At 55.8% G+C, this 12,883-nt stretch overlaps 2 protein-coding genes across 4 annotated transcripts; one reads left to right on the top strand and one right to left on the bottom strand.

Annotated features, from left to right (window-relative positions):
• The first annotated feature begins 1,048 nt into the window (after window positions 1–1,048).
• LIN7B (lin-7 homolog B, crumbs cell polarity complex component) lies at window positions 1,049–7,400 on the top strand. 3 transcript variants are annotated; one of them, XM_042920392.1, is made up of 7 exons: window positions 1,049–1,148; window positions 1,806–1,977; window positions 4,497–4,615; window positions 4,891–4,962; window positions 5,582–5,791; window positions 6,786–6,949; window positions 7,288–7,400. In XM_042920392.1, the coding sequence occupies exons 2-7, from the start codon at window positions 1,872–1,874 to the stop codon at window positions 7,307–7,309; spliced, it is 693 nt and encodes a 230-aa protein (XP_042776326.1). In that variant the 5' UTR covers window positions 1,049–1,148; window positions 1,806–1,871; the 3' UTR covers window positions 7,310–7,400. The 3 variants fall into 3 exon arrangements, with proteins under 3 accessions (XP_042776326.1, XP_042776327.1, XP_042776328.1); XM_042920393.1 differs by lacking the exon at window positions 1,049–1,148 and adding an exon at window positions 1,192–1,359; XM_042920394.1 differs by lacking the exons at window positions 1,049–1,148; window positions 1,806–1,977 and adding an exon at window positions 4,002–4,085.
• Window positions 7,401–7,460: 60 nt separating this feature from the next.
• On the bottom strand, window positions 7,461–12,764 carry CE2H19orf73 (chromosome E2 C19orf73 homolog). Its single transcript, XM_042920339.1, is given in 4 exon segments — window positions 7,461–7,703; window positions 7,705–7,848; window positions 7,850–7,990; window positions 12,669–12,764. Coding segments are annotated over 4 exon segments (591 nt in total). The 3' UTR covers window positions 7,461–7,493.
• Between the last annotated feature and the right edge of the window lie 119 nt (window positions 12,765–12,883).

Here is a 12,883-nt window from a genome sequence, read left to right as displayed (position 1 = left end):
GGGAAGACTTTAGAGAATAAAAGAGAGCTCAGTGCCTCTAATTAGCATATTCTCAAAGATCTCCCAGATGCTGCAACTACACTTCTGGAATTGGCTACAAAGAACAGTGTTCTGGACTAGCGTGGCACATGCCGGTTATGTTACATAAAGACCAGTCACGGTTTATAAAAGAACTTGTGAAAGGCACTGGGGACCTGGGCTCGAGGGAGTCTGATGCCTAAGAGAAGGAAAGCCAATACCCTCCCTTTTTCTTTGAGGACATTTGCCAATTTGGTTTGGGGGAACAGACTCAAAGTGGCAGTCCACTGGGCTGAGTTCACAGAGGTCACACTATGCAGGTGGGGCTTGAGGGCAAAATTATGCTGAGCCAGATGGGGCGCTGAGCCCCCAGATCTACACGCAATCCCCACTCAAGGCCTTTGCCAACTGCTAAACTGCTTGCTGTCAGTGCAAGAAACTCCCCACCCCCACCCCCAAAAGGGCTCGCGGGAAAGAACTAGCTGGAGGCTACAGAGTTGAGCAGAAGTGGCAGCGGCCTTGCGGGTCTGGGGGAGACAGGTTGGGGGGTCCCACCCTGCAGGGAGCAGTGGCCATGCTGGAGATCCCCAGAGCGGCCACCATATTGGAGTAAGCCACAAGTGAAACCGCAGGCATGAAGAAACCTGAAAGTGAACCTCATCAGGATTTAGGTGATCTGCCTGCCAGGAGAGAACTTAGCCCTTTGGAGGAAGGTCTCATTCAGAGCCTCTGTGATTGTTAGTACACAATACTCGGCATCTACTCAAACATCATTAGGCACTTTAGAAAGACAAGGACTTGGATTGCTGAAAACCAAGGAAAGAACAGCCAGCAGACCCAGGCATTCTGACCCGGGCATTCTAATGTTGTTCTATATGTTGACAAAACAAGGAAAGGGAGATGGGGGGAGGGGCAGAGAGGGAGAGAAGGAATCCAAAGCAGGGCCCGTGACGTCAGTGCAGAGCCTGACCTCACAAACCATGAGATCATGACCTGAGCTGAAATCAAGAGCCAGATGCTTCACCTCCTGAGCCACCCAGGCGCCCCCAGGATGGAGAGCTTTAACTGAGAGCTGCAGTCTTTAAAAGAAAAAAGTCAAATGGAAACTTTAGAGCTGAAGACATTAACAAGTTAAGAGTTGAGATGCATTCTGTAATCAGATACTTCGTGACCTGAAATGTTCTGTTACAAACATTACAAGTACTAGGGGAGAAAAAGAATTAGACAAACGTTCTTGAAAGTAAAAGAAATCTCATGGCCTTTTAAGGAAGTTAACAGGATATACATCACCAAAACAAGGGATTTAAAAGAGAGGAAACTATGGGGCGCCTGGGTGGCTAGGTCGGTTAAGTGTCCAACTTCGGCTCAGGTCATGATCTCACGGTTCGTGGGTTTGAGCCCCGCATTGGGCTCTGTGCTGACCTCTTGCTCAGAACCTGGAGCCTGCTTCAGATTCTGTGTCTCCTTCTCTCTCTGCCCCTCCTCCACTTGCACTCTGTCTCACTCTGTCTTTCAAAAATAAATAAATGTAAAAATAAAAATAAATAAGAGGAAACTAGATCTGATTCAGAGCCATGGAGGAAAGTCGCAGTTTGGCAGTTTCTAGAGAGCACTTCCAACCCTTTTGGGGTCAGAGGATTCAAGTTTCCAAGGAGTTTCCAGTTTAAAAAGAAGGTTCAGTAGCTGAACCAATGGCACTAATCATTTCACAATATACATAAATCAAACCATCATGCTGTTTGTCCGCCTTAAACTCCTACAGTGCTGCATTGTCAATTATTTTTCAGTGAACCTGACTAAAAAAGAATCCGTAAAATTCCTTGTGATGGAAAGTTTGAAAAATTGAGAAGGTGATGGAAGAAAAGCACATAGAAATCCCAGGAAAACAAAAACAAAACCAGAAGCTGGCCAGGAAAGGAAATGGAAGCACAGAACACTACTTGGGCTCGGCAGGAAATAGTAAGTACTCAGACATACCATGAGCACTTGACGGATGGCCCGAAAATCTGGTAGTAGAAAACTACCATGGGAAGAGAGCAGAAAGGTTGTAAGAGCAGAAAATCAATATGTAATCTATTACTAACATCTAACATTGCTACATTGAGACATAGCATGTTACTTAGATACAGAAGCAACTAGAAGATTGAACAGCCATAAGCTGCCTCTTGCAGTGGGGAGAGTTAGGGCGGGGGTAGGGGCAGGTTCTTTTCAGTATCAGCCTTCCTGTATTCTTGGATTTTGCTTTCAACTGTAAACATGTTTTGTACTGTGAGGGAGACAGGGAGAGACAAACTTGATCTAGCTCTCTCCCTTCGCCAAAGCCCTTTTCTGGCTTCCGCATCCCCATCCAGCTAATGGTGCGGGCAGGCAACAATCAGTCTTCTCCACAGTCTTGTCTACATTTCCTATGTTCCTTTGGCCTCTTTAGAATATCCGATACCACTGCCCGCTTCCCCTTATAAAAGCACCCTTTTGGGGTGCCTGGGTGGCTCAGTCGGTTAAGCGTCTGACTAAAGCTCAGGTCATGATCTCACCATTTGTGGGTTCAAGTGCATCGGGCTCTGTGCTGACAGCTCAGAGCCTGGAGCCTGCTTCAGATTCTGTGTCTCCCTGTCAATCAATCAATCAATCTCTCTCTCTCTCTCTCTCAAAAATAAATAAATGTTAAAAAAATAAATAAAAGCACTTTCTTAACAGTTTCTCCCACCTGGTTTCCCTACTACTTTCCTGGCTTTTTTTTTTTTTTTTTTTTTTTTTTTTTTGAAAATAAAATTTTAATGTTTGTTTGAGAGAGAGAGAGAGACAGAATCCGAAGCAGGCTCCAGGCTCTGAGCTGTCAGCACAGAACCTGATGCGGGGCTTGAACCCACGGCCCATGAGATCATGACCTGAGTCCAAGTCCCACACTTAACCAACTGAGCCACCCAGGCACCCCCCCCCACCCCCACTTTTTAAATCTTCTTTCTAACTTTGAAATGTTAGCAGTCCTAGGTCCTCTTCGTCCTATATTACCCTGCACCCAGCGTTCTTGTCCACTCCTATGGTCTTATCCACCACCTTTGCCCACATGCTCAGTACTGCTTTCAGACTTGGGTGCTGCACGGGCTCCTCAGATTCACAATATATCCGATAATCCTTCTCCAGCATAGACCATCTTAACAAGAGGCCCCACCAGCACCTTAGTATCATACACAGCAAATTACCAGGACACGTCCCGACGTTTCAAAATCTGTCCACCTGTCCTCCCTGCCTCTGTCCTGGTCCAAGGCATCATGGGACTGCTGGGAGAGCCTCCTGCTTCCACTGTGGCTACCATCCAATCCAGTCGGCACACGGTGGCTGCACGGATCTTAAAATACACATTGGAATGTCACAGTTGACTCTTAGGAGTTACCATGAAGTCCAACATCCTCATCGTGTGTATGCCAGCACACAAGGCCATGCATAACCTGTATGCCGCCTACCTTTTCACCGTCATGAACCGCTCTTAATGTTTACCCCGTGGGCTCCTTTCTGCCTGGAAACTGATCCATGCCCCACCTCCTGATGAACTTCCCTCCAAGGACTCTAGGTCAGTGTCCCTCCTAGATCATCACCTCCTTACTTCCAATTTGTCACAGTCGCAGCTGGTTGCCTACTTCCCTTCCCCCATAGACTAAGTTCCTTGAGGGCTGTGGGTTTGTCCTGCTCACCGGAGTGTCCGGATGTTTAACATAACGTTTGTCCAACCAACGTGGAAAAAAAGAGAAAGGGGATAGACAGATGTGGCGGGCAGGGCAGACCGAAACGGAAGGAGTGTAAACAGAAGCTGCGAGAGGAGGGGTCGCAAACCGGACAGGCCTTCGGCAGCCGCGGGTAGGGCAGCCAGACAGGCGTGGCGGCAGGTGGGGCGGCCGCGACGCCGGGAGCTGAGCGCACGTCGGGCCGCGCCCCCGCAGGGGGCGCCCGCCGCCCGGGGCGTGGCCTCGCGCGGCCCCGCCCTCCTCGCCGGAGACCGGGCAGGCGGGCAGCTGGCGGCGGCGGCGCCGACATGGCTGCTCTGGTGGAGCCGCTGGGGCTGGAGCGGGGTAAGCGCGCCAGGGGGCCCTGCCCACCGGCCGCGGCCCGCGTCCGGGACCCCGGTCCCCGCCCCTCCCGGCCAGGCCCCGGCGGGTGGGCGGGCAAATCGAGCGGGGGTGGGCGGGGCGGGGCGCCGCGAGTCGGCCGTTCGTGGGTGTGGGAGGGTCCGTGGGCTAGCGGGCCCGGGAGGGGCGCCCGCCGCACAGCCCTGCCTGCGTGCGTATGGGGATTCGGGGGCGCAGGGCGCCTGGCTGGCCGCAGTCCCCCTTGCCACCGGCAACTCTGCGGGTGTCCGACTGAGACTCGGCTGTCTCTCCCGGGATCTGTCTGCGTTCGCCCTTACTGGTTTCTGGCCGCATCTCTCCGAGCTTCTCCGTGTCTCTGACTCTGTGTCTATGCGCCCCGCCCCCGCCCCGCAGACGTGTCCCGGGCGGTGGAGCTCCTCGAGAGGCTCCAGCGCAGCGGGGAGCTGCCCCCGCAGAAGCTGCAGGCCCTCCAGCGAGTCTTGCAGAGCCGCTTCTGTTCTGCCATCCGGGAGGTGAGAGCAGCGCGGCGCCGGGACACAGGCGGGCGGCCGCCCGTCCTGATCGTCGCCCCGAGCTCAGGGACTACGCCTCCCAGCAGCGCCGGGGGGCGGCCCGCCTTGGGGTGCCAGCGCTTCGGCTCCGGGTTTCTTCGGGAGTTGTAGTTTCCTCGGGCTCCAGGTCGCGGGGGCGGGGCGGATCCTTGGGTGGGAGGGTCTGCGGGCCTGGACTCCGGCGTTGAAGGGAGGAGGGGGCTGGTGGCTCGCTGATGCTGCTGCGTCCTCATCAGGTGTACGAGCAGCTCTATGACACGCTGGACATCACCGGCAGTGCTGAAATCCGGGCCCACGCCACGGCCAAGGTTGGTGTCCCCCACCCCATCACCCACGCAATCCGCTGAACTGCATGGTCTGGTTTAGTATCTTCCTAAAGTCAACTGTGCCCGTTTCCTCCTTCGTGATTTTTGCCGAATCTATGTACCAGCGCTATTGTTATTTACTGATCTTTTAAATAATCTCACGTTTTACTTAATTGTCATATAAAGGCATCTGTGGCAACCGCCAGTGGAAACGAGTACCGCATACCTGACAAGAGGATACCCTTTAACACCTATACAACGAAAGAGCATTAAACACTGAAATCTTAGTAAACTATAGTTGTATGCTATTTCTTGCCGCCCCCTGGAGGCTCTCAGTTCCTTCCAGGCCTTGTTTTTCTCTGTTAAAAATCGAGATTGGCAAGTGGTGAGTATTTAAGAGGCACTCATACCAAAATGGAGACATTCTCTTTGATGTCTGAAGCACTGAGAGGGAACTAAAAGGGACTCATAACAGTGTGAGCCTGTGTTGAACGGCGGCAGGTGCCCCGTGAGTGGGGAAAGTGATCTGGCCTAAATTGCTCTCCCTGGCCCAGATCCTCCCCCCTCGTCCGTACACCCACCAGGGAGGGGCCCTCACCTCCCCACACTTTTTCTCTCCTAGGCCACGGTGGCTGCCTTCACAGCCAGTGAGGGCCATGCACATCCCAGGGTAGTGGAGCTGCCCAAGACAGATGAGGGCCTGGGCTTCAACATCATGGGGGGCAAGGAGCAGAACTCCCCCATCTATATCTCCCGTGTCATCCCTGGAGGCGTGGCTGACCGCCACGGAGGCCTCAAGCGCGGCGACCAGCTGCTGTCCGTGAATGGCGTGGTGAGTGGGGACTGAGGCTGGGCTCCCGGTCTGTTCGAGGTTAGCACAGTCCCTGCTTTTGACATTCATTCAACATGCACCGGTTGAGTACTGCCTCTTTGTCCAGCCCTGTGCTGGGCACCGCTAGAGACACTGAGAGAAGTTTGCCTCAGCTCCCATATTCAAGGACTCCTTTTTGGTGAGAGAGATAGACTCTGACTGAAAGAATCTTGATCCAGGGAGATAATAATGAGGAAGCACAAAGCATTATGAGAGCCCAAATGGGACACCAGACCAGCGTAGGTGAGGGAAGTTTTTGCAGAGGAAGGAACATTTGAGTTGGGTTTTGAAGGATGCAGAGGAGTTCTCCAGGCAAATAGGGTAGAGAAGAGTATTACTAGCTGAGGATGTTGTAGGTCGGGGCTGTGACTCTACACTCCTCTGAGCTGAACAGAAAGGGCTTGGGGCCAGCCATGCAGGGCCCAAGTGTCAACCTGGGAAGCTGGGACTTCATCTCAAGGGTTCTGGGGAGCCTTGGGAAGGCTGTGAACAGTGGAGGGATAGGCTCAGCTTGGAGGGGTCAAAGGACCCCTTTGGAACTCTGTAGGGGATGGACTGAACGTAGAGACTGGAGGCCAGAAGTTCTAGGGAGGAGGCTAGGTGAAAGTCCCTGGGGAGAAGATGAGGCCTGAACTGGGGCCAGGGTGGCAGGGACAAAGTAGGGAGTCAGAGCAGGAGGGATGGGGCCGGGGAACAGCAGGCTTTGGGGCGGGAGGGGATAAAGGTGGACTTGGAGGTCCGGCTTGGTGACTGAGGGCTTTGAGGGCTTGTCCCTGACATGAGGAACTTGGCAGGTCTGGGGGGAGGAGGACGCTGAGCCCAGAGTGAACGTGCCTCTCCCAGAAGGACACAAGGCCCTGGCAGCCCGGGCTGGTACCAGGCTCACCCACAGTAGGGTCGGGGCTGGGTGTGGGTGGGAGGCCCCAGGCCCAGGTGTCTGTACACCGCCCTGCAGAGTGTTGAGGGTGAGCAGCACGAGAAGGCAGTGGAGCTGCTGAAGGCAGCCCAGGGCTCGGTGAAGCTGGTGGTGCGTTACACGCCTCGCGTGCTGGAGGAGATGGAGGCCCGCTTCGAGAAGATGCGCTCTGCTCGCCGGCGCCAGCAGCACCAGAGCTACTCGTGAGCCCTTTGCCACCACACCCCTGCGGCCTCCACCGCCTCCTTTATCCCCAGAGTCCCAGACCAGACCAGTGACTTCTGGGACCTTGATGGCCACCACCCCCAGCCCCGGCTCCTCTCTCTGGGGTTCTGACCCTTGACCCCTGACCCAGGCTCTCACAAGCTATTCTGGCTAAATCCTTTGGGGGGGTCTCCTAGGCTCACTTTCATCCCAAGGTCTGCAGCCGACTCTCCAGAATCCCTCAGTCCACTGCCCTGGGCCCAGGCCCGGCTCTCTCCCATGCCTCCCCAGGTCCCCTTCCCTGAGCTTGACTCCCCTGTCTTCCCCCTCTTTGCAGGTCCTTGGAGTCTCGAGGCTGAAACCACCACAGATCTGGACCCTCACCCTCACCCCCTCCCCTGTACAGTATTTATTGTCACCGGCTCCTTATTTAAAGATCTTTGACCCTCATTCAGTGTCTGTGTATCTGTCCTGCATCCTGGGGCTAGAGTGTCTTGAGATGTTGGGGTGGGTGGAGCGAAGCTGAAGTCCAGAGACTGCTTTTCAGAGCCTGAGAGCAGAGGCAGAACTTTCCCCCAAGGTCTGAAGGCGGTGGTTGGCCGGCTTCCTAGGCATAAGTCCAAGGCGGAGGCTGGGACCTGGTCTGGGTCCGAGTGCGGGGTCAGAGCCGAAGACAACGTCCCCTGCCCTTAAGAGAGACTGAGGGCGAAGGCCAAGCCCCTTCTGTAGTTGGTCTGACGGAGGAGTCCCGAGAAGCTGCAGAGCTGGTGGGCAGCCTCTGTGTGGGCGGGGTGGAACGAACCATTAGCTTGGTTCGCCAGGGGAGGCCTGCAGGCCGTACTATCGTCAGCGTGGGGGGTGAGGGTGCCGCGTGCAGTTCCCAAGGTGGGCGCAGGGGGTGCAGAGTAAGGTGCACTCGCCGACCGGCCATTCACCCCACCTTCCAACCTGAGCGCGTGTCTCCGGGAGCCGCCCCCGCCTTAAAATCCAACCTTTAGTCCCACCTCACCGCCGGTCCAGCCCTGCTGTCCCGTGCGGCGCTAGGGCTAGCGCGCGCCACCTCCGGGATCCGGGGTCGCGACTCGCATTCCACGCCGCGCGCCACTAGCTCCAGGTGACATCATCCCCCTGCCGGGCTCCGCCTCCCGCCCCAGCCGCCGCACGCCGCGAGCTTATTGGCCGGCGCTCCTTGAGCCCCGCCTTCCGCTCTCCGCCCGCGCGACCCCTCCCAGTCCGTGCGGAGGCGGGGTTTAGCCACCGGCCGGCTCCGACGACGCCTTCCATTGGCCATTCAGGGCCGTCTGTCAGTCTCCTGTTAAAGGGGCCACGACCGCACGGGAGCTGTGGGGGGGAGGGAGGAGGAATTTTTTTGGGGGGGAGGTGGGATTTTGGGGGCGCTGGTGGGCACCCCTGGATCTGGCGGCTTCGGCCTCGCGGGGGGGAGGCTGAACGGTAATAGGGGCAGGGGGCTATTTTAGGGGGTAGAGGTCTGTGAGACTGTGAGGGGGAGGGGGGTCCCCAGCGCCCAAGCCGGAGCCAGAGACGCGGAGCCCGCGCGAGCGGCGGAGACAGGGCTCCGGAGCCACAGATCCGGGCCCCGGCCGCCGCCAGGGGCCCCGCCCGGTCCCCCCACCCCACCCCACGTCCCTCCTGCAGCCCAGCTCCGCCCGCAGCCGCCGCGGACCAGGTAGGTGAGAGCCCGGCCCAGCCCGCTTGGCAGCGCCCACCCCGGGGACCCCTCGCCGAGCCTCCCTCGCCTTGCCGAGATCCTGGACTCCCTTCTTTATAGCCGGGGGCCCTGGAGCCCAGATTCCACAGCCCAACCCCAGACACTCAGGCGTGCCCCTCCCGGTTCTCAGAGTCCCCAACCGAACCCTAGAATTCCAGGCGTACTGCCGCCTTGCGCCTCGTCCAGGGCCCAGGAGCCTGGATTTCTCAGCTCAGCCCCGGGAGCCTCCTCTGGACCTACATTCTCCTCCTCGGCCCAGTCCCGGGAGCTCCAGACACCTGCTGTGGCTGTGTCAGATCTCCCAGCTAGGGCCAGCTGCCCCCCGTCGCGTCTGCATAGTCCCCTATTCGTGCACCGGGTCTGCCCATCTCCAGCCCTCCGGCTTGAACAGCCAGCCCGGTCCCTCAGTCCAGGCCGGCTCGGCGGCCGCCCTGGACACAGGCCCGCTCTGGAGCTGTCCATGGTCAGCTCACTCGGCAGCCTCACCTCCCCCACCTCCTGCTGTTGCTGCCGCCGGGGAGGGGGCGCCTGCGGCGCGGGGATCCCCCCAGCCGCGCCTTTGACCCGGAGATACCCGGGCCCTCTCTGACCCGGGCGCCTGGGCCTCAGGGCTCCTCTGGCCAGCCTCTCGGCCGCGTCCTCAGTACCCCAGGTTTCTGGGACCCCAGCTGCTTCTCGAGGAGTCAGGGCTTCTGAATGTTCCTGCCTAGTCCACCTCAGGGACCTTGGCACCCAGGGATTCAGCTCCCACCTGACTCTGGGAACCCTGTCAGTGTTCACTCCGTCTGCCTAAAGGCCCTAGCTGGTAGTCCCCAGCCCCTCAGGACCTGGGAATCCAGTTTCCCAGCTCTTGCCCCCTTTAGAAACCCAGTTCAGCAGCCCCTGTGCCCCTCAGGCAATTAGACCCAGGCTCCTGGCACCCCAGCGGCTGCCTGATTAGGGATTCAGGCACCATGACTCTCTCCCTTTCAGGGGCTTGGAATGCAATTCTTAATGCAATTCTCTGCCTTCTGCCCACCTTCCCCCCTTGGAGACCTAGATGCTTTGTCCCAGGTCCTGTATCCCCTTCAGGGACCCAGGGGTTCAGACCCCAGCTTCTGTACTGCTCACCAAAGCCACCTGCCACAGCCCTCCTTCCCAACAAGGACTTGGGCTCCGAGCTTCCATCCCCTGTCCTTTATCTCCAGGAGTCCAGGCCCCCACCAAGTATCTAGACCCTTAGCTCTAACTCTTAGGAACCCAGGTTCCCACAGCCTCACAAACCCCATCTACGTGACCTCTCCCTTGGCCTTAACAAACCCCTGCCTCGTCCCCATATCATCTCAGGTGCTGGGGGCTCTCTACTCTCTTCCCTGAGACCCAGCTTCCTGAGATGTTTCCAACACCCCATCGAGATGTTCCTATGTTATGATGTCTCATCCTCTGAGTACACCTTCTCAGGCTGATGAGCCAAACATACACCCCTTCCTCTAGATGTGTTCTGTGACCTAGGTTCATCAGATGATCTAGAACCTACCCGCTATCTTCCATATTTCCGGTTAAACTGTGCTCTTGCAATGCTCTAGATTCATTCTAAATCTGCGAACACTCTCAGTCAATATCTCTGTTCCGTTTTCACCCAAGGCATATTCTAAATTCTAGACTAGGCGGTCAATTCTAGGCGTGTGTTTCCCTAAGGAATTCAAATATCTTGGTAGTGCCCCCAAGCTAAATGCTGATCCCACCTTCTCCTCACACGTGTTCCAGATTTTTAGAAACCGGAACTTGCTTATTCTCTGCGAAAATTTTATTTTAGGTGTGTTCTAGGCTCAGCCACATCCTTGGCATTGTTCTAGATTCCTTTCTCTCCCCGGGGACATTCTACATTCTAGAACATGTGTGTTCCAGTTATGGGCTCTAGCCTTTTTCCAAACCGTGCTATGAATTTTAAAATGCCCTTTCCTGTTTTAGGTTCCAATCCAATTCTGCGGTCTTAAATCTAAAGGATCCCCACTGAAATGTTGTACGTCTTCCCCCCTTTTCGGGTACTGGGTTCTAGGCCCATCCATTCCCACCTTTTCTGTCCATCTTTTCCCTAATGTGACCTTTGTGTAGAACTTATCTCCTGGCGGATCGTGGGCTTCCTCCTCCATCTGCTACGTTAGCATTCTTAGCAGGCTCTAGGCTCATCTCCTCTTTTTGGAGTCTTCAGCTAGAAATGTCCTCATTTCCAGAACATCTCTCCCCCCTTCCTTTGCCAGCTCAGTCCTTATGCCAGTAAATTCCCAATTCCCAGCCTGCTTCTGCATCTTCCCCCAGGCACTTCTAAGTTCCAGGCAGACTCCTTGCTACTTTCTAGGGTTTTTTCCCCACCTCCAGGGCCTGTTCTCAATTCTGAAGCATATCTTCTCCCTTCTGTCTATCATGTAGACACATGATAAAGCTAAGAGTGTGGCTCCTGATTTGTTCTTTGTTGTACCTGCACCCCTGGTGGGTGTCACTTTCTAGATTATTTCTCCTGACTGGGTTCGTTATGCATTGCATTAGGTATGTTCTTAGATATCATTCTGCACCCCTTTGTGTTCAGGGTTCTTGGGTGGCCCAGATACTCTTTAACATATTGGATGGCTTTTGGCTGGTTCAAGATTCTAGGTCTGGGTTCTAGAATGTGCCCCTCCCTCTCCTTAGCCCTATGTGAGGATTTTACTGTACATTTTCTGCCCTCTGTGCTGTATTCACGCCAGTGGCTTTCTAGATTCTACATCCAGCCTTGCTAAATCTCATTTCCTTCTCAGTGCATTTGAAGTTCTGGAGGGGCTTCTCTAAAACATCTTGTTTGCATCTCCTGAGTAGGTTCTGGGTTTTAGACACGATGTTGGTCTTGACCTGTCTCCTTATAAACATTGTCATGAGTTTGGCCTCTGAGTGCTGGCATGCCGGTGTCTAGATTCCCAGGTGCACCTCTTCAAAGACCAAGGCGACTGTCTGCCTCCTCTCCCAGGTTCCAGGGCCCTCCAGCCCCTCCTCTTCTCACTGGAGTCCAAGACCCCAGTTCCAGGTTTTGGACATAGTCTGCACATTGGGTGGGGCTGGGAACTATCCACTCTCAGAACCGGTTATGCTGCTGCCTGAAGGGACAGAAGGAAAGGAGGGAACAGAGCGAAAGTCCCTTCTGTTTTCCACCGGGCCAGCTGGACCCGTCTGACCTGATGTGTGTGGAGGGAGCGGCTCAGGAGACCTCCCTTTATCTCCGCCCACAGCTCATGCACCCAGATTCCTGGGACCTGGGGGCCTGGACTCCTAGGTTCTGGGGGAAGAGGGGTCTGAAGGCTGGGATTTCTGGGTCTGAGGTTGGAGATTGAAAGCTCAGATTCTTGTGTCCCTGTCTGACCCCCAAGGATTGGGGAAGAAGCGGCTGGAGGCTCAGACTCCTGGGTCTAGGGGAAAGAAGGGAATTGGGGACCTAGCCTCCTGTGACCTGAGGTAGGAGGGAGCTGGATCTTGGACTCCTAGGCTGTGGGAGATGGCTAGCAAATGGAGTGGTTTTTAGATTCTTCTGGAGCTGGGATCCAGATATCTGGAAAATTGAGGGCAGGATTTGGGCTGTATAGGTCACATCACTGTGACCTTATACGGTGCCACTGATCTAATTCTGTGACCCCAGTTCCTTGGCTTCCTGAATGCATGGTTCTCGTTTGAGCTTCCGGTTTCTCACTCATGCAGTGGGTTAATGCCGGCCCCCAGCAGGGTCAGAACAGGGAGAGACTGATTTTCCCATATTGACTCAGGCAATGGGTCACCTGGCTTTGGTTTCTCTGCCTAGACTGGTCCTAGATTTGCTGCCAGTGCCTGATGGCGTCTGGCCTCGGTTTCCCCAGATGCTCTCACCTAGGTAGCTGGGCCTGATTTCGTGAGAGCAATGGGTTTCAGTTTATCCGGTGCCATGATCAGAATGGATGCACCTCAGTTTCTTCAGTACAAAGCCTGGGTTGCCCCGCCTCAGTTTCCACCATGTAGTATCCGAATGGCCGTGCCTCAGTTTCTCGACGGGGCCGGTCTCTGTTCCCTGCCCCCTCCCCACTCCCGCAGGCCAGCACCGCCGCCATGATGTGCGAGGTGATGCCCACCATCAGCGAGGATGGCCGGCGGGGCTCGGCGCTGGGCCCGGACGAGGCGGGCGGCGAGCTGGAGCGCCTTATGGTCACGATGCTCACGGAGCGCGAGC

The sequence above is a fragment of the Panthera leo genome, chromosome E2 (genome assembly GCF_018350215.1).
Source record: "Panthera leo isolate Ple1 chromosome E2, P.leo_Ple1_pat1.1, whole genome shotgun sequence".
Lineage (NCBI taxonomy): Eukaryota > Metazoa > Chordata > Mammalia > Carnivora > Felidae > Panthera > Panthera leo.
The sequence above is the reverse complement of the archived record's forward strand: the minus strand, read 5'-3'. Positions and strand labels throughout refer to the sequence as shown.